Consider the following 23442-nt stretch of genomic DNA (forward strand, 5'->3'; position numbering starts at 1 on the left):
CAAGTTTTTCCAGAAAAGCGGCTGATTTTCCGGAATAACTTGCCAGTGTAGACACAGCCATGTATGTTTATTGCAGTTCCTGGGTAGCTAAAAGCTTTTCCTTTTCACCAACAGATGTTGGTCCAATAAAATACATTATTTCACCATCTTGTGTCTCATATATCTTTATGAAATATGCTTCGTTTATATGTGTCTGTCTATCTTCCCACTGTATAGAAGCATAATCTTCTACTGGATATGATCTCAGACCTGCTCAAATGGGTTTGAGCCTTTTCCTATAACTTTAATTAAAAGCTTCAGAGGGGTAGACGAGTTAGTCTGCAACTGGAAAAACATAAACAACAAATAGTCTTGCAGCACTTAAAGACTAACAAAACGTAGATGGTATCATGAGCTTTCATGGACACAACCTACTTCATCTGTTTAAGTTATACCTTAATTAACTACAGCAGTAACTTGTCCACAATGTGTGATCTAATAAACCATCTTGTTAGTCTTATAAAGTGCTACATTGTCCTGCATTTTGCTTGTCCACAATGTGTGATCATGTTGCCCTCTAGAGGCTTCAGCTAGAGACTGCAGATAAGCTATAAATGACAGAGTTGGAAATAACTATAGCCTTTTGTGAATACAAAATGTGTATCCGCAGCCACAAAAATGAACCATGGCTAGCCACATCCATGGATATAAAGCAGATAGCTGCACATTTGCAGGGTTCTAGATACAAATCTGGTTTTTAAACTGGCTCCCCTCATGGACTAGCTCCCTCCTGGTACCTTGAGTTGCTGCCTCTGTGTCAGAGGCAGCAGCATGGAGTGGCAGGGCACTCTTCAGGAGTGGGGCCGGCATGCACAGGCTGCCAGCCCCACCCCGGGGGCTACAGAATAGTCAAATAACTGATAAGAATTCATGAGGTTAATCGACTATTTAATTAACCAATATTTAACATCCCTACTCTAGAAATAATAGCTTATAGCCATATTCTATTCCATGTTGGAATTATTAATAATTGTCATGGTTCACACCTCCCCTCAGATCTCTGGGCGTCATCATCAGGGGTTGAGGCGGCTGTCTCCGCCTCCACTCAATTCCGCAACACTTCCCTTCACCGTGTCCCAATTTATGACGTCTCTTAGTCCCTTCTTGCCCCGGGCGTCTAGTATTCCTTATGTCCAGGAATACCCAGCGCCTGCCCAACCCGGGCCTCATTTGCCTAGGCAGTGGACGGAGGGGAGAGGGAACTGGGCCCGCCCTCACTCCAGGTCCCGACCCAGGACCCTAAGGGCAGGGACACGATTCCCTGCCTGGTTGGTGGGGCTGCGACTGTAACTCACCAACTCTCAAGTGACCTCCTGGCTCCGACGCTCAGTCCTGGGTCACTTCCTCTCCTCCGCCATGTCCTGTCTCTGCGTCTGCCCCTCTGGCTGTCAGGAGTCACCTCTGGCGAAGCCGGCTCCTCTGCCGGGTGCTGCGGCCCCTCCGCCGAGCTGCTGCGCGTTCCGGGCTCCAGACTCTTCCTGGCTCCCCCTTCCACGCTTTTGACTTCCACCTCCCTGGCTTCCTTCTCCGCCTCTCTGGCTTCCTCCTCCCACCTCTGGGGCCTCTCGCGGCTCACTTTATACCCCGCCCTGCCGGCCCCTGGCGCTGGCCATGACGTCATCCCGTGCCTCGGGCCGCCTCCGCAGAGCGGCCCCGGAGCAGGCAGCACTGGTCTGGCGCGCAGCTACAGCCTCCCCACAGAGCCGCCTCGGGCCTGGCCGTAGTGTGGGGCTTGGGGACCGCGGTGGAGGCGGCGCCAGCAGGCTCCGCAGCCCCGTCACAATAATGCTTGAAAATTATTCATATGGGAAACTAGTAAAGACTATTTAACCATAAATTCCTTTATTCAATCCAAAGAGCAAATGGTACTTTTACAATTGCTCTAAACATGCCTAAAAAGCCCCAATAATAAGCAATTTACTACATCCAAACAGTAACAAAACATTTATAAGCATTTGCTAAAGATAATTAAAAACGGGCTATGCCCAGGGTGATCCGGGCAGATATTAGCAATGAACTCTTTAAACGTTTACTTTTTATTTCCTTTAACAAACAAGTGATGTCATTATCAATTACTGACTTCACCTAAAAAGCAATTTGAGGTATTTCACTATTTATGGTCTTAATGCAGCCAAAATCTGCAACCTTCTTTCTTCCCCAGAGCCTTTTCTCTCCCCCCATTTTTGCTACCCCTCTCTACTCAGCTTTCCAGTTGCACCCAGGCCCACATAGGCTGTGTCTAGACTGGCCAGTTTTTCCAGAAAATCAGCCGCTTTTCCGGAAAAACTTGCCAGCTGTCTACAATGGCCGATTGAATTTCCGCAAAAACTTTTGCGCAAAAGGGCCAGTGTAGACAGCTCAGCTTTGTTTTCCGCAAAAAAGCCCCGCTCGCGAAAATAGAGATCGGGGCTTTTTTGTGGAAAAGCGCGTCTAGATTGGCACGGACACTTTTCCGCAAAAAGTGCTTTTGCGGAAAAGCATCCGTGCCAATCTAGACGCTCTTTTCCGAAAATGCTTTTAATGGAAAACTTTTCCGTTAAAAGCATTTCCGGAAAATCATGCCAGTCTAGACGTAGCCATAGAGTTTAACAATGGTATGGGGTGGAAAGGGCCATGTTGACTTATTTTAAGACAAATTATTTTATTTTATTTAAAACCATCTACACTCCACTGGTCAGAAGCCTTCTTTTTAGAACCTTCCCCTTATATCATCAGTTGTTCTTTCAATCAGATAGACTCGGTACTTCAGTCTTTCTGGACTTGAAACACATTATTTTCAAGACTTTCCTTCTATAGGTTGAACCTTTGTAGTACAGAACTCTCTGATCCAGAAACATCCATTGTTCAGAAAGATATTAGTTAGCCAGATGCCCACTTTTCATGGGCGTGGCCAAATTTCCCGCAGTACCATAAAGTTTGTTTACAGCTGCCAGTCCTGGCTCTCAAGTTCGGTGCTGTTATTTAGCTCTGATTTACCCCTAAATGTCTTCTAAGAATCAAGTAAAGAGTGGAAGTGTTGGTAATGCCACTAGACAGTATTGACCTCCCTTGGTCCAGAAAATTCTCTCATTCGGAACCAGTCAGGTCCCAAGGGTGCCAGACTAGAGAAGTTCAATCTATACTTGCTAATCAGGGCCTTTTTTTGTCTTTTTACAAAACATATATACAGGCAGTCCCCGGGTTACGTACAAGATAGGGACTGTAGATTTGTTCTTAAGTTGAATTTGTATGTAAGTCCGAACTGGTACATATTGTAGGGGAAACTCTAGCCAAACATTTCTCCAGAGCTCAGTTTTATTCTCCCACACCTCACTTCCCTCAGTCCTTTATTCTCAAGCTGAGGTGTCTTCTGAGAAAAGCCGCTCCACGTCTCCCTGGTCTGCTGGGTGGGGCACTAGCTTCGTGTCTCCCTGGTCTGCTAGGGGGAAAAGCAGCTAGTGCGGGGTTGCCTCACCCCGTTTGTAAGTAGGGATCCGATGCAAGTCGGATCCATGTAACCCGGGGACTGCCTGTACTAAATTAACACTAATTCTTTAACTTCATATTTATCTTACACTCTGATATTGTTCCCATGTGGACTGTTTTGCTATACCATTGCTGTACTCTGGGGTTATCTCATTTGACCACCCTCATAACACAGATCATAAGACTTATTAAAATTAATCCTTGTTTAATCTAGAGTATATCTATTTTAAACTATCCAGTCTTGATTTTAATGTCCATTGATGAAGAATCTGTCAGGTCCCTTGGTAAATTGTTCCAATGGTCACTGCGAAATATTTGCACTTTACTTCTAGTCTGAGGGTACGTCTACACTTGCACTCTAGTTTGAACTAAGAATGCAAATGTAGGCATTCGAAATGGTAAATGAAGCCAGGATTGAAATATCCCGTGCTTAGTTAGCATAATCTCGGCCGCATGCTGTTTCGAAACCTAGCTGTTTCTAAAGTGAAATCCCCTTGATTTGAACAAATATTACTCCTCAAAAAATGAAAATATAAATGTCTGGTATTTTCTAAATAAGATGTAATGTAGATTGTGATGTAATATCAAGTGTGTCTGGTATTTTTGTTGAAACCATCTGGCAATCCTAGAGGACAGGACCTTCAACTGCTGATGGGGACCACCCCCCAACAACTCAAGTGTCATATCCCCCTCCACATCCAGCAGCCCAGCCCAGACCTCCCCCTTGTCCCAGTTCCCCAATAGGAAAGCAACTGTTCCTTCCTCCCTTACCTAACCTCTCCCTGCACAGCTGAAGCAGCAGCCTTCCCTCCTTCTTACTACTCTGGACTCAGCTATTTGGTGCACATGCTACTTTATTTCTCCTGTCCTGCCTCCAGCAAGCAGGAGCGAGAGGAGGAGAGAGCTGGGCAGACAGAGCCTGGCAGAAAACCTTGTGGCTACAGCTACACTGCAGCTTTTGCCGCAAGAGCCTATGTAAATGAAGTGTGGATTAGCATATTACCACACTTCATTTGCATAATTTATTTAAGCTGTTTTTGCGCAAAAAGCCGTATGGATGGGGATGGTTTTGTGCAAGATTCTTATGCCTCTCGCAAAAAAAAGTCCCCACCACTTGTTTTTGAGCAAAAACATCTTGAATAAATTATGCAAATGAAGCATGGTGATATGCTAATCCATGCTTCATTTGCATAGGCTCTTGCGGCAAAAGCCGCAGTGTAGATGAAGCCAGGGAGTTAATATCTTTACTACTATGTTGCTCAGGGGTATGGATTTTTCATACCCCTAAGGCTATGTCTACAAAGCAGTGTTATTTTGGAATTTATTTTGACATAATGTTGAAATTACGTCAAGCTGGAGGACTTCTTACTCTGATACCTGTAACCCTCAATTTACAAGGAGTAAGGGAAGTTGGAAGTAGGAATAAGATCCTCCGGAAAAGGGCGCTTTTTCCGGAGCATCGGGGCCAGTGTAGACGCTCTTTTCCGGCTTTTCTAAAAGCCGGAAAAAAGCGGCGGACATTTTATTTAAATGCCGCGGGGGATATTTAAATCCCCCGCGGATTTCCCTATTATGATCTCTGAAATTACCATGCCCCTTCCGGAAAAGGGGCCAATAGACGTAGACGTAGTGTAGACCTGATCTACATGAGCCAGATTGTGCTGCATTTAGCGACCTGACCACTTCATTATTTACCACTCCCACAATTTTTGTGTCATCTGCAAACTTTATGACTAATGATTTTGTGTTCTCTTGCAGATCATTGATAAAAATGTCAACTAATATAAGATCAGGAACCTATCCCTGCAGCACTCCACTAGAAACAGTCCCGTTTAATGATGATTCCCCCCTTTACAATTACATTTTAAGACACGTTAATTAGCTAGTAATTAATCCATGTTGATTTCGTTTCAATCTTATTTCTTACTCAAAATATCATACAGTACCAAGTTAAACGCCATACAAACATTTAATTATATTACAACAACACTATTACCTTTATCAGCCAAGTTTGTAGGCTTATCAAAACAAGATATGAAGTTAGTTTGACAAGATCTTGTTTTCATAGATCCAGACTGTTTGGCATTAATCTCCTTTAATTCTTAAGTTCTATGTCAACCATCATTAATGATTCAGAGAGCTCATTGAGCAAGCTCTTTTAAAACTCCTGGCTGATTGCAAAGTATCTACCATTAGTAGCTGTTGATTAATCATCTCTTAAGCTACTGTTGGCATGAAAAGCATTTCTTCACCACATAGGAATAATGTTATTTACTCCTTGGCTGCATCTAGACTGGCAAGATTTTGCGCAAAATCCTGCCGCTTGTCTACATTGGCCGCAAGTATTTGTGCAAGAACACTGACCTTGTACTGTACAAAATCAGTGCTTCTTGCACAAATACTCTGATGCTCCCACTCAGGGATAAGTCCTCTTGCGCAAGTATCCTTGCACAAGAGGGCCAGTATAGACAGCAAGTTAATTTCTTGTGCAAGAAAGCCCAATGGCTAAAATGGCCATCGGAGCTTTCTTACGCAAGAGAGCGTCTACACTGGCATGGATGCTTTTGCGCAAAATATGTGCTTTGCACAAAAGCATCCGTGCCAGTGTAAACGCTCTCTTGCACAAATACTTTTAACAGAAAAATTTTTCCATTAAAAGTATTTGAGCAAAATCATGCCAGTCTAGATGCAGCCCTTGTGTCACCACAGCAGGTAAACAGCATGGCTGTGTCTAGACTGGCCACTTTTTCTGGAAAAGCAGCTGCTTTTCCAGAAAAACTTGCCAGCTGTCTACACTGGCTGCTTGAATTTCCACAAAAGTACTGATGCTGCTCCTGTTCGGTCTTTTTCCGAAAAACTTTTGCGCAAAAGGGCCAGTGTAGACAGCAGAGATTTGTTTTCCGCAAAAAAGCCCCGATCGCGAAAATGGCGATCAGGGCTTTTTTGCGGAAAAGCACGTCTAGATTGGCCACAGACGCTTTTCCGCAAAAAGTGCTTTTGCGGAAAAGCGTCCTGCCAATCTAGACGCGCTTTTCTGAAAATGCTTTTAACGGAAAACTTTTCCGTTAAAAGCATTTCCGTAAAATCATGCCAGTCTAGACGTAGCCCATTTGACCAGGATCCCATTGTGCCATGTGCTATAAGTCACAGAACAAAAAGATGGTCCCTGCCCCCAAAGAGAGTGTAAGTGCAGTAATACACCAGCTGGCTTTTCCCCAACTACAGAACAAAAGTATTTATTGAGCAATTTTTGCCCTTCATACATTATCGTTGGCAATTCTCTCATAACTGACCAATGTGTTAGGTTTCCCCACGAATTCGTCTTGCATCGAAGTTCAGTCCGGGGAAAAGGCAAAGGGAACTGAAGGACTTTTAGCTGCCAGTCAAATTCTCCCTCCCCCCCCCCCCCGCCCCTCTTTTAACAGCGTGATGCGAACAAAACACGACCCGTCTAGTCTGTTCACGCGCATTTTTAGCGGTGCCAAAGTTCGCCAGAGCCGTGCACAAAGGAGATGAGACACCGAGCTCACTCCACCAGCCCAACACCGCTCTGCCGCAGCGAAGCGCCGCCCCAAAGCAGGGAGCTCGGGCTCGCGCCCTGAGCCGCTCGTGCCCGCCGCGGCGCGCAAAATGTCTTTGTCTTTGCTACTTTCTCAGAGGGGTGGGATCGGGCAGATCACGCACCCGGGCATCTCGCGAAGTAGGCGAGTCACCCTGGGGGCGACCTGTGCCCGTGCAAAAATTCCTCTCACATTAGCAGTGAGGACCCGGGCGTCACCCCGGATCGTTATTTTCCTTACTCATAAGTTTAAGGCATACGGAACTAGCCCGCCGGAGGGAGAGGGGAGCCGAGGCGCAGCTTTGCGCGTCAGGGTGACCAAATGGGCGGTCGCACCCCGGACCCCAGTTAGGACAGGACGCGGCACAAAGCCCACCTGACGCTTCCACCTGTGTCCCTTTTCCGCGTAAGCGCTGTTTGTGAGGTAGAAATTGGCCCGGGGAACCGTCACCGCGTATGCAAATACCGATTCTTGGGCCGCGCAGGATTGTGGGAACCGCGCGCCCATCCCGTCTTGGCCTGCGCGTGCTCGGGACTGGCCGCGAGACGCAGCGCCGCTGTCGCGCGGGGCTAGGAGCGGAAGCAGTTTAGTTTCATGTCCGGCCTTCACTCGCTGCGCCTCGTCTCCGGGCCCCGCGACAAGATGGCGGACCTGTCCCTGGACGAGCTGATCCGCAAGCGCGGCGTGACGGTGAAGGGGAGGTGAGTGGCCGCGGGGTCCCGGCCGCAGCGCGACGAGCCGGGGAGCGAGCGGCGGGATCCCTCCCCCGCCCCATAGCCCCCCCGGCCCGGGCCCTGTTCCAGCAGCACCCGCCTCCTCCTCACGCCCCGACTCCCCATTGGCTGAGTCGCTGTCCTTTGGGACGCCTTTCTTGATGTCGATTGGCTGGTCCTGGTGTCAGTCGGGGCCGGGTGGGGGGAATGGAGCGTTTGGGAGGGGGGCGGCGGTTTCACCGCCCTCCCCTCCCCCCGCGCGTGGCACGGGCCTGGCTGGGCCATTGAGCCCCCCGCGCTTCGGGCGAGAGATGGAGGCTGCCATGGGGGGGGGATACTCGGGAAGTTCTGTTCTCTCCCAGTGCCCTCCTGGGCTCCCCTCCAGCTCCAGCCTCTGTCTGGCGCCCTCCTCCCTCCCCTTCCTGCTTCCTCACGCTAAATCCGCTGCTCTGCTCCACCAGCTCCTGCCCCCAAGTCTACACTAGAGCTGAACCAGACTCAGCGTGAAGGGCTCAGCAAGTCCCCGCTGGCAGCATGGAAAGGATTCAGTAACTACTGCAACTACGCCAGCACTCACTGCTTTCCTTAGACCGCTTCACACTTGCATTGTTTTTGGGTACTCAGATGGCAGTTCCTGGCATAGCTACCAGAAGCAGTGGAACAGTGGTGGAAGGACTGGGTTTAACTAGAAGTGTAAAGGTTACCTGGTAAGCGTGAGCCTTACCAGCATGCTTTCCGGGTAACCAGTAACTGGCAGCCCCCATTCACAGCACAATTTTTCTGCTTCCCATTGCAACTTTTCATGGCTACATTGCTAAATCCCCTGTCAACAGATAGTGCAAAGCAATGTAGTAAGCTTCCCACACTATAGTGTTATGGAAAGGCAGAGCTGATCCCTACACTTCTTGGGATTATGTACTAAGGAATATCAAAGCAATATGATAGTTACTCCAGCCCTCCCACTGCAGTAGCAGTCTGCCTATTCCTGTATATCTAACAGGGCAGAACAAATTCCAATGATTTGCTCTTTGTTCCCCAAATGGAGCAGCTCACTCAGCTGTCAAATATTTTCCCCAAGCTTTGAAAGGGAAGGAGTGCATGCCTGCAGGGCAGCAGTGGTCACAAAACACTGAACAGATTCATCATGGCAGGCATTGTGGGATACAGGCGGAAGCCAATTGGACAAAACAAACAGCAGAATCCACACTGGCTCTTTGTTGACAGTAAAGGTAGGGGAAAAGACAAAAGTCTTTTGTAGGGTTGGAAGTTTTTTATTGCCCAAATTGGGTGTTTTTCTTCCTACAAAAGGCACATTGTACTGTAAATGCTCTGCTTAGTCTGATTCATTTCATCCCAAACTCCTCACAGTGTAGGGGGGTGCAGAGTAGACAAGGTCAAAATTTGCCTCAGACACTTGATGCCCCTCTAGACCGTCCATGATTCTCTTCGCTCTTCCTAGGCAATTCATTTTACTCCCAGGCTTTTAGCTTGCGGAGAGGTAAACTTATCCACCTTAGCATATATTCAAGTCTATGCTGCCTTGTCTCACATTGTCTTGTAAAACAGATTCGCTTACCCATAATGACTAATGCAGTATTTCTCAACCCATGGGTTGGGACACCAGAATGTTTCAAAGGGGCACCTCCACGAGCCAAGTCACAACTCCATTCACACACATTTGGTCCAATCAGGGGGGCAGGACCAAACCTAGGGGCTACATCACCATTACATCCCTTTTTGTAAAAGGGATGTAAATTAGACATATCGCAATTGCTAATGAAGCGGGGATTTAAATCTCCCCCGCTTCATTAGCATAAAAATGGCTGCCGCTTGTTTTCCGCACGGAGCTTTGCTGGAAAAAAGCGCCAGTCTAGATGCTGATCTTGCCTTTTCTGAAAGTTCCCCTTAAGGGATCCCCTTAAGGGATCTTTCGGAAAAGGCTTTATTTTCCGCAAGATCAGCGACTAGACTGGCGCTTTTTTCCGGCAAAGCTCCGTGACGAAAAAAAGCGGCAGCCATTTTTATGCTAATGAAGTAGGGGAGATTTAAATCACCGCTTCATTAGCAATTGCGATACGTCTAATTTACATCCCTTTTACGAAAAAGGGATGTATTCTAGACATAGCCAAGTAGTGCTGTAATCCTGGAGGTTGCAGTGCCTGGAACAGAGAGCCATGCCTAGCTAGCCCCAGAGCACAGAAGCTGCCAATGTGGGTTTTGTGCTTGGCAGAACCCAATCTCCCTCCCCCCCCCCTTTTTCACAGAGCAGAATCTTACTGAAATCACTCCAGAATCTCCATCTCCAGACTATTTACCGGGTTGTGAAAAGCCATAAGTATTTATAAATGGGCCCTGAGCCCAAAAATTTGAGAACTGCTGGGCTAATCCATTTTAAACACACTTAAATCCGTATGCCTTTGCTTTGTCCCTTCGTTTCTGCTTTCCTGTATCCTTGGAACAGCAGTATGCTGTTTATTACATCAATCGCTTCCTCTCTTTCTTTCAAAATTCTTCTTAGCAAGTATCCTTACAAGAGGTGAAAGTGAGGGGATGCACCGGGGTGCATAATTTGAACAAGAACTTGCTGAGCTGTGGCAGAAACCAGCAGAGAGCTATTTAATGAGCTGGCAGGGACTCGAGTTGCAATAGTACAGTACCTGCAAGAAATTTTTCACCCCTGTTTACAACCTTGATTTGCTCAGTAATAATCTACCAACAGCATCCCTTATGTGAAATAGATAAGGCACAAATGTTCATGGTGTCTGTCATAGATTATAAACTCTCTAATCCAGCTAATATGCCTTATAAAATATTTGGGACGCAGAATACATTTCTATGACTATATAAGGCTGTTTAGTAATACATCCTTGCAAGATAGTCATGAAAATTCAAAAGTCTAGGCATAAAATCTACTTACCCACTCACACATGAAAGTGATAACTCTTATTTTACTTGTCCCAATCAAGTTGTTAAGTAGAATTTTTAATAATAACAGAGTTAGATGGAGTCACATAGTTTATTGGGTTTTCCTGTTTTAGGGCATCATTCAGTTACTACAAGAATGATTCTTTATAGAAAAGAGTCTGTCTTTGCACCTTTTTTTTAAACCATGCTCTCTTAGGGTATGTCTACACTGCACAGCTATTTCAAAATAAGATAATCTGGAATAGTTATTCCAAACTAGCTTATTTCGAATTGCACATCTACACTTCAGGAAAACCGCAAAATTAGTGCAAGGCAGGCTTCCCTAATGTAGACGTGCTATCTCAATTTAGAGTCCCAGGAAGCACTGGGATGGAATAATTGAGAATGGCCCTGGAGAGGGGCTATTTCGAAATAGCAGCAGTGGAGCAGCTATACATGTCTCATATCAAAATAGCTATTTCAGAATAGGTCTTATTCCTCGTAGAATGAGGTTTACAGATTTCAGAATAAGCCATCCATTATTTTGAAATAATGGAATGGCTGTGTAGATGCTCGCATTGTTATATCGAAATAACGGTGAAGTGTTGACGCACCTTTGGAGACTCTTGGTTTAACATCCTCAATACAGAGAATCCCAACTGTTTTCAGCAGCATTAAGTAGATAGCAGTTTGTATGATTTTGCTCAGATGTGAATACTGAAATTGGGTGAATTGAAGTGAGAATGGCATAAGTCACTCATGCATCCTAATATCTGAGGATCATGCACTTCCAGAAAATGTAACTTGAGTCTGTCTGATGGGAATTCTTGAAATGACATCAATACAGGTTAACTTTGTTTTCTTTCTGCCAGGGCATACCATGTTACAAAGAGCAAGTTGAAGGACAAGCTGAATCCAAAAGCAGAGAAAGCTGTTTCTGTCCTTGTAGTCCTTGTATGGTTCCCAAAAATAAGCAGCCATTGAAGTCATAAGGTCTTCAATGGGAGCTGCTGTATGTTCAGCATTTATAGATGCTTAAGTATGGATTTAGGAATCACCATTAAAAATCTTATCCTTTTGTATTGCATATATATATATTATATATAATATATATATTAAATATATATAATATTTCAGCCTTGGATTAAATAGACTATTGTATATATGGAACAGCACTCTGTTGCTATTCTATAAATGCGTGTGATACGCAGGGTTCTGTGTGGCAATAATGAAGTTTTTTGAACCTGCTGAAATGCTTCCATCAATGTTTTGTTCAGTCCAAATTTTTTTTTCTAGACTGAACGCACCACCACTATTTGGAGGCATTAGATCTAGAGTTGGGATCCAGCAAACTTTTCTAAATAGACCAACACCAACCATCAGCTTCCAGCGGACATTTGATGCCCGGCAAAAGATTGGTCTGACTGATGCCCGACACAAACTGGGAGTTAAAGATGCTCGGGAAAAACTGCTTCAGAAAGATGCTCGGTTCAAAATAAAAGGGAAAGTGCAGGATGCCCGGGAAATGCTAAATTCCCGCAAGCAGCAGAGTGTGGCTGCTGAGAAGGTGACCAAAGTGATGGATGCCAGAGAGAAGATCAGCTTGAAAAGGAGTGCTCCTACTGCTGCAGTTATAAGTCCGTCTGTGGGGACAGTGGCCCCAGCTGTGAAGATCACCAAAACTATTCAGGTAGGTGGTCACTGCTAGCCTGTCATTCCATTCCTATTAGTTGTGCAGGCTAGTTAAAATGGTAATGGTTGGACAGATGAATTCAGATGGTTACAGGGGACACATGTGGGAACTATAGTAATGAATTTTAACCCAGATACTGCTTTTGTGGATTCTTGGTATTCAGAGTGTTTTCTACAAAATCTGATCTTTTATATAAGCAAAAGTGTTTCTGGTCCTTCTAGTTTCCAATAAACCTCTCTACATGTGACAAAGGCATCATTCTGAGTTTCCAGATAGACTGACATAGTGGCACTGAGAGATGAAGCATTCCCATCTTGCACAGAAAAAAAACCCTGAGGACAGTGTAAATATTGTTAACTCTTACACTGCTGATCATTATAGCAAAACACTCATCTGGACAGCATGGTTGGATGTTCTATTAATTGGAAAGAAAAGTCCACAAGAGTAAGATTACAAGTTAGAATATGCAGTTATTTGCATTTATAAGGGATATCTATGGTTTTGGTCTTCAAACAGAACTTTATCTCCTCCTTCTGAGCTTCTCTTCCAGCCCTTTTCCAGCACCAACTGATGATGGTTTGTTTTAGCAGGAACATTCTAGTTTTCAGGAATTTTATAATCTGTTGGCAGGAACGGAGGCTCAGTTTTGCCAAAAGGGACAGAGGGGAGGGGGCAGTGAGATGGTGCTTGGGAGTGAGCACCATAGCCTGTGTTTGTCCCCATGCTCTAATCTCTTTTATGTTTAGCAAGTCCTGCCTCTAGCTTAGCTGGAGCGGGGCCTCAGGGAAGAGGAGAAGCAGGGTGGCAGGACCCTGGAGGGAGAGGAGGAGTAGAGGGGGCAGGGCCAGAGTTTGAATGCTCCTGCAGGGACCCCCCAAATTGGCCAGGGTCCCTGGGCACAAGCCCTGTGAGCCTGCATGGTAATCCACCACTGCCTTCATATAATTTGTGGCTCAGCTAACTTTGCTGGGCTCCAGTGCCACTTACCACCTGCCAACCCTCCAATGAATTACATGTGTACTGGAGTGCAGTGGGCAGACCCAGATGTTCCTGTAAGAGATGAGGGGATGCTAGACAGCTGAAAGAAAAGGAGCTGGAGGAGAGCATTAAATACCCCATGGATAATAAGCACTTACAACCTGATCCTGACCCCTTCTACCTGCTAAACTGTCCTACTCATTCCTAAACACGAAGCTACTGAAGCCTGTTGCTGAATCTCTTACCTGACCATTCTCAATTGCTTCCCATGACTGATCGGAAAAGCCATTTCCCCCTTGAAACTGGAAGACTGAATAAGACTCTTCTTGGAGCCCTGATCTAGCTCTTTCTTCAGCTACAGGTTTTGCTTCAGAGCATCATAACTTGCTCCTTCCTCAGAAAGACCAAAGAAATTGCATATTATCTCTTCAGAGTTCCCAACCTGAGTGTGAGAAATTGGCAACCTGAGTGTGAGAAATTGGACCAGACAATAGAAGTTGGCTCTGTCAGATGGTAGTGTGATGCATTAATCACAGTTCAGTAAAACGTCTCATAACCTTTGATTATTAAAATAATTGATGCATCAGTTCTTGACAGTTTAAGTATAGAGATGTGTATAGAGCTCTCAGCTGTGAGGTGTTGGACTCTTGCAGTGCATGCTTGTAAGATTTAAGTGGCTTCTGAAAACTTGATTCACTTTAATGAGCTTTCTGATATTTTTGATTGACTTCTCTAGCCCTACGGAATTATCTGGTATTCAGACTAAGGAATAGAGTTAAAAACTGAACATGAAATCACATAACTAAAAACATAAAGGAAATCCTACAGGTGATGTAAGATTCTTCATGGGTTTTGCCAAAATTCCTAGCTTCTTGCAAATTCCCCTGCTCATAACCCACAAACTAAACTGTCTTGATTTCCATCATGCAGATAGCCATGCTACCTTGTGATGCACTCTAGTCAGGTCTCTGAAATGAATAGGAGTTGTTGAGTATAATCATTACCTGAATGAGAAGCGTGCAAGGAAACCTCAGGGTGTTGCAGGAAACGGTGTTGGTGATGAGGCAGGAAAAAGATTCTCTGTGAATGTGAATCAGTGACAGAGTATGGAACTAGAGGGAGTTGTGCTGCAGGAGATGCTGCCATTTAGATTAAATGCAAAACTGAGGCTCTGACTGGTTGTGATTATTAAAAGTCATGCTACTTTAAGCCCCACTGTCCTGGAAAAGTTCCAGACTGCTCACAAAGATGATTGATAAACTGTTAAACCCAGTATTCCAGAAAAGGAACCTTTAGTTATTGAATGGGGAAGTTGTAGACCCTGGGTTTATTCCAGTTATACAAGGTACTGGTCAGACTGCTGAAAAGGCTGGCTGTACCAGCTCATGCAGCATTAAATCCAACCGAAAGCTCCAACTAGAGCAGGGATAAGTGCTTCACACCTGATATAGAACTGAACTTTTGCATTACTTGGATCCCTTGTTTGTAGGCTTCTGTGCAGTACCATGAATGTGGTTATGTGCACTGGTGCACCCTACAGCACTAAAGGGCAGCCTGCAGATCCTGTCACTTAGCTGTGTTTATGTATAAGCCCGATCTTAACCTTGCAGTTTTGGAATTAATCTTCCACTAGTCTTGAGCTAAAGCTCACATAATTGGCAGTTACAAATTCTCTACCTAGGCCTTAGCTCTTAATTCCTTTGTTGTTTTGAACTGGCATTTCATACTGAACGCTTACAGCAGAAAAAAAAATTCTGCATTATTCAGTTTCTTCTGTTTCTTTTAACTGGGCCTTTGTCTCTACATCTTACCATGGCTTTCCATAGTATAGAAGGGAGTAGGGACACGAATCTTTATATATTCTTGAAATGAACAAATAGCTGCCCTCTTTTGAGACTGGGAATGGCAGATTCTGGTGTAAATAATTTGACTGTTTCTTTCCTCTGATACCGCAGCAGAAGGCTGCACCCCCAGGGCACACTCATCCTGCAGGAATGAGGATCAATGTAGTGAACAACCACATACACAGACAGGTGAGTTTGATTCACTGGCAGTACTGGTATTATCCACTTCTTGTTACGTGTTTTCCTGAAGGATGTGTATTGTAAGTCTGATGGGGCACCTTTCATTTTCTTCTGGGTTCCAGTATCTTGGGAAAGGAGGAATTTGAATATTCTTTGCAGATTTCTCGCCTGTGTCCCTCTCCTCCAGGCTCTTGTCATAAAATCAGTGCTAATGTTGCACCAGATTATGCCTTTGATCATCTAATCCAATATCCAGCCTGCTAAAATGGATCTGATTGTGATCTGTTCATAAATGACTGGTTATGTTATGTGGGGGTTCAGAACTTTTTCAGAAATTCTGAATACGGGTTGATGATAAGGCAGTATGCTGGATTAGGCTAATCAGTATTTTGATTTAGCCTGGCAGTTTCTGTGTTCTTTGAGCCCTAGTCTACACTAGAGAGTTAACTCCACTTAGTTTGAAATAACAAACAGCGCATCCACACTACCATGTCCATTACAATAAACTTCCGATAATACCCAGGGGATGCCGGATTATCAGATATGCTGGACTATCAGAAGAGGGGGCTATGAAGGGTCTGGGGTGGGGGTGGGGATGCCACCCCAGACCCCTCATAGCCCCCCCTTCTGATAGCCCGGCTCTGCTCCAGGCGTCCCCGATTCAGCCGCTGCTAGTCAGTTTCAGCAGCGGCTGAATCGGGGATGCCTGTGGCAGAGCAGCTGGGATGCTGCCAGGTTGGTCCGGTACCGCCGCCCCTCGGTGCTGCGAGACCAACCTGGCAGCACCCCAGCTGCTCTTGGGGACGTCTGGGACAGAGCAGCTGGGGTGCTGCCGGGTTGGTCCTGCAGCACCGAGGGGTGGCGCTACGGGACCAACCCAGCAGCACACCAGCTGCTCTGCCCCCAGCTTCCCCGATTCAGCTGCTGGTCAGTTTCAGCAGCGGCTGAATCGGGGAAGCTGGGCACATAGCAGCTCCAATTGTCCGGCTGCCCGGAGCACTTCCGGGTTCCCGATGGTGCCGGACCATCAGGAGTGCCGGAGCATTGGATGCTGGACCAATGGAGTTTTATTGTATTTTGAAATAAGGGACTAGTTATTTTGAAATAACTCCTGCTTTCCACGAGGAATAATTCTTATTTCAAAATAGTATTAGTGTGAATGCTCCACTACTGCTATTTTGAAATCACTACTCTCGAGAGTCATTCAGAGTAATTACCCCCGAGTATTTCCGGGGGCTTTAAGTTGAGGTAGGGCGTCCACATTAAGAGAGCCTGCCTCGGACTAATTTCGAGTCTTCCCTGTAACATTTGATTCCTTTCTCTTTCTTCTTCTATACCTAGGCTCTTGTTTGATGTTGGGTTTTCCTGTATAATATCTGTCAAATCTAATTTTTCCTTTTCATAGCTATGGTAAAACCTTTACCATGTCTTGGTCAATCTCTTCCCTTGATCAGTGTAATTACCTTTTCTCTGGCCTCCTTTTTTCTTTCCTCTTAATTTACTCTCCTCCCCATCTGCCCAGAAAGCCATCATTTCTTCACCAACTTTCTCTTTCCATCCATGTCCCCTTTTCCTCATCCTCAGTGTTCCTCACTACTCCATCCCTCCTATCACTTCTGCTCTCATTTCACTAATCATCCCTCTCACAGCCCTACTGTCACTTGCCTTCATACTTTCTTCATTATTGCATCTGATACTTGGAACAGATTCCTATTCCATTTGTCCCAAACAGAACCGGTGTCCTCCTTAAGTCCACTTCTTTTGCAGATCCTTTCACTTTGTGAACCATTTCCCCAAGCATCTTTGTGTTTGAGTTGAATCGTAAGCTGTTTGGGCATATACCTTAGCTTTGTGTTTTGGAAATAACTGTATGCTTCCCTTTTAAAACAATATTGGCCACAATGTTTGAAAGTATTTGTTTTGGAGCTTCCCACAGCGTTGAGGGTGAGGAGTCGCTGTAACGAAGCTTGGAAATTAATTGCTCATTCAGCAACAGAGAATACTCACCTCCTCAGCCAGACAGGCATCTAGCATATTGAAGTGTATTCAAAAAGGAATTTGGGACTCACGTGCATTTGGCAGCTATCTGTATACCAAAAAATCATTTACAAACCATGCCCTTGTGAGACATCTTTGCTTGCTGTTCATTTTTAGGGCCTGTATGACATGGAGGAAGATGATGAAAGTGTATCTCCCCTTCCTAGCAAACAGATGAAAATCACCACCACGAACAGCTTCCTGCACAATGCGGTAAGAGGGTGTCTTAGCAGTTTCCACCACACCATGCTCACTTTGGGTGGACATGCAGGCTGCAGCTTTACAGAGCTGATGTTACTTTAAAGTATGTAAATGATCTCATTGGAATGTGTTTGCCCTCAGCTCCTCCCTTCTCTTCATCCTTTGCTTCCAGCTTTACTTTGTGGGTCAAAGAAGTCTCCTTTGGGCTCCATACAGTTTTCCAAGCCTTTTGCAGCCAGAATAATTACAAACCGTCACAGGCAGGAGATTTTTGCATGTTGACTTTTGCCTGTCTTTCCCTTTTGGGGAATAGTTCCTTGGTCCATCAGTGCCTGAGCATGTGAGAAATGGAAACTTGTTGGTCCCACTGATCGATCCCAGACTGGCCATCTATGGAAAGAGATCATCTTGGTTTGCAAAAATAGAACTGGCTGCTATCATCAGGCACCAACCATCTGTGAAAGGATGGAAAAGAAGGCTTTGCCTGGTTTGGTCTAGCTAAGTTGGTGCTGAATCAATGCCACTGAGCTCCTGGAATTTCCTGCATCTGACTAAGATTTAAAACTAAGCTCTTTATCTCTTATGGTCATTAAAAATTCCTGGATTTTTTGAGGGGCAGGAGGGGGGCAGAGTAGAGATTTTAGTTCCAATACACGGACCACATTTCAAGCATGATTATTATATTCTGCTGACTGTAACTCCCCAACGGGAGATGTCTCTCTTCACATCTCTTCCTGTGATCCTAGGGCTTTGTCTACATTTAACTGTTTAAAGCGCAGCCGCAGCAGTGTTATGAACTGAAAGTGTGATTGTAGCACAAGTGCTGGGCGAGAGCTCTCCCAGTGCTCTATGTAAACCACCTCTGCAATGGGAGTAGTTAACAGTGCCGTAGCTTGGTTCATACTGATGCTTTACAGTGCTGTATTTTGCTGTGTCAGGGGTAGGGGGTTCCCACCCCGAGCCAGAAAATTACAGCACTGTAAAGTGCCATTGTAGACTTGGCCTAGATTAGTGTTTCTGGAGGAAAATGGCCACAGCATTCTGTCCCACAGATAGCTGCATTTTAATGGATAAGTAGGCTCTTAGTTTGTAAAGTGCTTTGGGATCTTCACAATGAATGTGGTAAAATGCAGTTCATTCTTAAGTGAACTTTATTACTGCAATGTGAAAGCAAGTATCTTTTAACAGTGCTTGTCTGTGAGGAGAGGTGATGACTATCCTTAGGACAAAATGCAATTAGGGATATAAAATCCTGTTTAATATGTTTAACCAGTTAACCAGCCCACCTTGTCACGCCACTGGTAGGGGACTACTGGATGGGCCCACAACTGGGCCGGAGAAACCCCCTGCCTGCACCATGGGCAGGAATCTGCTCTGGCCAGGCACCTGTTAATTGCTTACACTGGTAAGCATGCTGGTAAGGCAGTACTTACTAGTTAACTGGTTACCCCTTGACATTCCTAAAATGCATTTCTGAATGCTTTAGCTGATTTCCCTGCTGTGGGTCTCCAGTAGCTCATAAAGTCATCAGGCTGAGAGGATGTGATAGTGCCTCTGTGTGTACTGATAGCTCTCCCTGGCCATTGCTCCTTAAAAAGGGATTTTTGCTTGAAGGTTACATCTTTCAGGAATGTTATTATTCACCCTTTGTTTAGGCTGGGCTCAGTGGCAATAAGTTCTCTCTTTCCAAGACGGTCCCCCTCACCAAAGTGGTCCAGAATGACACCTATACAGCTCCACCAGCACCTCCCTCTCCCATTCGGACAAAAGCTCTGACAAATGTGTCCCGGACCTTGGTGACCAAAGAGGAACCACCAAAAGAAACAGCACCTATTGAGGTGAGTACAAGAAAAGGGGTTTCTGCCTGCTAGTGAAGATCTTCCACACCTCTAAAATCTGTTTAGATGGGTTGGATGGGCAGGTTGCTTCATCACCTCCCTCCCACATTCCCAGCATGGAATTTAGATAAGAAATGGATGGTTACTTGGACACCAAAGGTGACTTAAGTGACCAGTGGGATCTGAGGTCTAACTGACTAACTGGCTTACATGTGCAGGGCTAAACTAATTGTCACACTTGGGGCTGGGATGGAAAAATTACTTCAGAGAACTATCAAGAAAGAGGCTTTATCTGTAAAGATAGTTGGATTGAGCTTTAGATTCTCAGCATTGTTTTTTTTCTCTCTTCCCTTCTCCCATTTGTCTTCCCTAGAGTCCTATTTGCTCCAGTTTATTCATGCTTTCTCTATCATAATGTCTTCTCTGATAGGTTTTGCTCTGCCCTTCTGAATATGATATACTCTTCTTTGTATTGGCAGCCGGTATTCAGCCCTTTGGAAGGCACAAAGATGACTGTGAACAATCTGCACCCCCGCGTCACAGAGGAAGACATTGTTGTGAGTGCCATTTATTGCGGGGGCTCTGTGTGGCCAGAATTTCCCTCTCCCCCTGCCATTGGTTTGAGAGCACTGGCCACGTTTTCTGTTGGGGAAGGAAGGGCATTTTTTTTAAGAGTCCTGAGGATTCCCTACTTTCCACTTCTTAACCTTTATGCTAAAGAAAATCCCTTTTAGCATGCCTTGAGACCTGCTCTGATTGGCTGGAGGAGTTGATCTCAACTGGCATTGTTCTCACCCTCCTGTTACCTACCCCACACACCCAAAGCCTCCGCAGCACTTGCCCATAGTAAGCCTCCCTGGCATTTCTAGCCCTTGAGCACTAACCAGAGGCCCATTCCTGGCACTGTCTCATTAGAATTTTAATTCATGTTCTTTTCGGAAATGAAAAATATGGAAATCTTTTAATTCATTTTGGAAAAACCTTCAGCTCTCTTCCATTAGACGGGATGTCAGTGGGTTTAACTCCAGTTATTTCCTGTCCTATGAATTCTTGTACTGTGACTGATGTAACCTTGACTTACTACAATAGTGCTAGTAATGAATTTATTGTGCAACTGTGCTATCAGACACCAAATACCTGTACCATAGTTGGTACCTCCAGACTGTTAGCTGTTTCACTCCCAGAGTCGTGAACTGCTCAGCTGTGGATATGGTTGCCCTCTTTCTGAGCCTAGCTCACCCATGGTAGGACCGTCAGATCAAAACAACAACTGTAATATGGCACTGACAGCAAACACAGCCATGATTCTTGCTGTCTGTCCTTAGGAGTTGTTCTGTGTGTGTGGTGCTCTAAAGCGAGCCCGTCTGGTACACCCAGGAGTGGCTGAGGTGGTCTTTGTGAAGAAGGAAGATGCCATCACAGCATATAAGAAATACAACAACAGATGCTTAGATGGTAAGTTTGAGGCTGGAGGCAGGATGCATAGCTCAATCAAGGTTTTTTTATTCTGGTGCAGATTTCAGAAGGTGAAGTCACCTTGTGGTTCCTAAAGAGAATGTTTGTCAGGGAATGTTACTGAGAGCTGAACAAAGGGTTCACTGCTACAGGTTTTATGTAGGTAATTGAATATCTTCACTGTTCATCAATGTTTTCAAAATCTGTTTCCCTATAGAGAGGTATAGCTCAAAATTAGCATCTGCTTTGCACTGAAATTAAGAACACAAAATTATCCCCACCAGATAAAACTGTTACTTTGTCTAATCCGGTGTCTGGTCTCTGACCCCAGCCAGTTTTGGACACTTCAGAGGAATGCATAGTGTCCCTGCTTGTGCAGTATAATTAACCACTGTTTTGTCTCAAGGTACATCCTAAGCATTTCTGAAATCAGGCTTTGCAAAAATAAATATCAGTTCCTGTATGAATTTTAAATAGTACAGCTATTCAACTAGTACAGTTTACCTATATATTATTATAGATGGAAATTAGTTGCTGTCTCTAGGTGGTTAATCCCTAGCTCTTGACCCTTGAGCTTAAGGATAGATGGCACTTTTAACTTTATCCTAGCAAGTAAGGTCACTTAGGTGCAAGCATCTTTGCTAGAACACTGCAGCCTACTCTGTAATTGCTCAGCCAGTTGTTATCTCTGTGCTAAAGTGTTGTAATTGAATTTGTTCTTATGCAGCTCTGCTGCCACTTGCAAGTGCTCTGACTTTGCTTTGACTCATGAGTGAAGCTGCTGTCTCTAATGGCTTTCACAATTCCCAAATGATGGGGCTGCATCCACGCACTTTTGTCTGCACACCAATGTAATGCTTCTGTGGTGTAGCCTTGCTGGGGAAATTAAATGTGATTTTGTTGTTTCTTTGGATTTTATTTTAGGGCAGCCAATGAAGTGCAACCTTCACATGAACGGGAATGTCATCACATCAGATCAGCCAATCTTGCTGTAAGTGCTCAGGGTGAAAGAGCCAAATTCTACAGGTTCTGTTTTGGAGAAAACCTTTTGAGGTGAGGTGCAGGAGGAAAATTTTTCCATGGTGAATTCTTCTCACAAGAAAATTCTCTGTACCCCTCTTACACCTTCACCTCTTCAGCTAGCACCTAGCACTAGGTTACAACTGCTGCCTTTCCACTCACGGAAAACATGATGAGACTCCTTCCAGAGCCCATCAGTGCCAGCCTGACTGGCTGCAGGATTGCTGCTGAAGAATGTAATGTGTTTCCTTTTCATGCCTCTGAGTTGAGTATGCTGCAGTCTGTTTCCATAACATCCCTTGCCTCTGCTAGCTCAGGAATGAGAGTCTGGGACCAAGAACCTTCTGCATCTGAAAGCATATCTTAAGCCATGTACTCAATGCCAGAGGGCAGGGGGCGGGGACATAACTTATGAGGCTATCCTAGACTTACTATTATGTGAGGTTAACAGTTGTGTCTGTTTTTCATCATACAGTCGATTAAGTGATACCCCCTCTGTGAAGAAGGAAGTAGAACCACGGCGGTCGAGTGCAAGCGCCTCCTCAAATCCACCAGCTGAAGTGGACCCTGACACCATTCTGAAGGCACTCTTCAAATCTTCGGGAGCCTCTGCCTCTGTGCAGCCCACAGAATTCAAAATCAAACTCTGAGAAGAGTGGAGGCAAGCAGTGGACTGGAAAACTTGCTGAAGGCGTGGAATGGGGAAAATAGCGTGGGATCGCAGGTGTTACTGTGTTTGCCCACCTTGTGGTTTTTGTTTTCTATGATTGCTACCTTCCTGTACAGTAGTATTCCCTCTTGTGTGTATTTTCTGTTTTAATAGTTGGAGTTTTCTTCCACATTTTTTCCAAGAGAATAACCTCCCCCTTCTGCCAGTGAGATATATTACCAAGCATAGACTTGTGTAACTCCCTCGTTTGCTCCACGCTCCTTGTGGCCAGCCATTAAAAGTGTACGTAGAGACTATGAGGGAAAGGGAGTGGTAAACAGTACCTCCTAACCTCCAATTTACAACCTCTGATGAAAGGAGATGCCCCTCTTTTTATTGTCACTTGATACCCGATTTCATTTTTTAAAGCTGCTGCATTTGGGATGGAGCCAGGTGTGATTCTCAGAAGCAAGTCGCATTTTGACAATTTTATCTCGCGATAGGATACAGCTTCTGCCTGGCTATTACATGCTTTGCTGATCAGCAGCTGTGACACTTGGAAGTACTGAGAAGAATCCAGCTCCCCTGTTTATCAGCTGATGGAAGAGTTTGGGCTGGGGAGAGGATATATGCACAGGTGGAGACATACAGCTTCTAATCTGCTGTCACAGTTAAGCCTTTGCTATTGTCCTTGTGAAGTTCAGTGTTCAGTAACAGTGAGGGGGAGAAAATGGCTCATGCATCTGTGTAATGTGACTATATCAGCCCCTTAGGGTGCCACAAGGGGATCTGCTCTTTCCTCCCTCTTTCTGGAATGACTCTGTAAGAGTAGAAACTTTGACCAGAACCACAGAAAATGGAGTTTC

The 23442-nt window shown here is 45.1% G+C and overlaps 2 protein-coding genes and 1 non-coding gene across 9 annotated transcripts in view; 1 reads left to right on the plus strand and 2 right to left on the minus strand.

Moving 5' to 3' along the window:
• Positions 1 to 7172: 7172 nt before the first annotated feature.
• On the minus strand, positions 7173 to 7321 carry LOC112545365 (U12 minor spliceosomal RNA). Its single transcript, XR_003088832.1, has one exon. It is a non-coding gene; the product is annotated as a U12 minor spliceosomal RNA (small nuclear RNA).
• Positions 7322 to 7477: 156 nt separating this feature from the next.
• POLDIP3 (DNA polymerase delta interacting protein 3) lies at positions 7478 to 22715 on the plus strand. Of its 3 annotated transcripts, none has more exons than XM_075935379.2 (9): positions 7481 to 7765; positions 11978 to 12371; positions 15311 to 15385; positions 17531 to 17626; positions 19270 to 19452; positions 19932 to 20009; positions 20778 to 20907; positions 21832 to 21898; positions 22403 to 22715. In XM_075935379.2, the coding sequence occupies exons 1-9, from the start codon at positions 7659 to 7661 to the stop codon at positions 22575 to 22577; spliced, it is 1305 nt and encodes a 434-aa protein (XP_075791494.1). In that variant the 5' UTR covers positions 7481 to 7658; the 3' UTR covers positions 22578 to 22715. The 3 variants fall into 3 exon arrangements, with proteins under 3 accessions (XP_075791497.1, XP_075791494.1, XP_075791489.1); XM_075935374.2 differs by having other exon boundaries at positions 7498 to 7765; positions 15308 to 15385; XM_075935382.2 differs by lacking the exon at positions 15311 to 15385 and having other exon boundaries at positions 7478 to 7765.
• SERHL2 (serine hydrolase like 2) overlaps positions 17621 to 23442 on the minus strand; it is a 47689-nt gene continuing 41867 nt past the window's right edge. For all 5 annotated transcript variants that reach the window (XM_075935455.2, XM_075935452.2, XM_075935456.2 and 2 more), the window contains one exon: positions 17621 to 18004. In XM_075935455.2, coding sequence (XP_075791570.2) covers positions 17801 to 18004 — 204 coding nt within the window. In that variant the 3' untranslated portion in view covers positions 17621 to 17800. The remainder of the gene's footprint in view (positions 18005 to 23442) is intronic.

This window comes from Pelodiscus sinensis, chromosome 1 (genome assembly GCF_052426305.1).
Source record: "Pelodiscus sinensis isolate ZL-2025 chromosome 1, ASM5242630v1, whole genome shotgun sequence".
Lineage (NCBI taxonomy): Eukaryota > Metazoa > Chordata > Testudines > Trionychidae > Pelodiscus > Pelodiscus sinensis.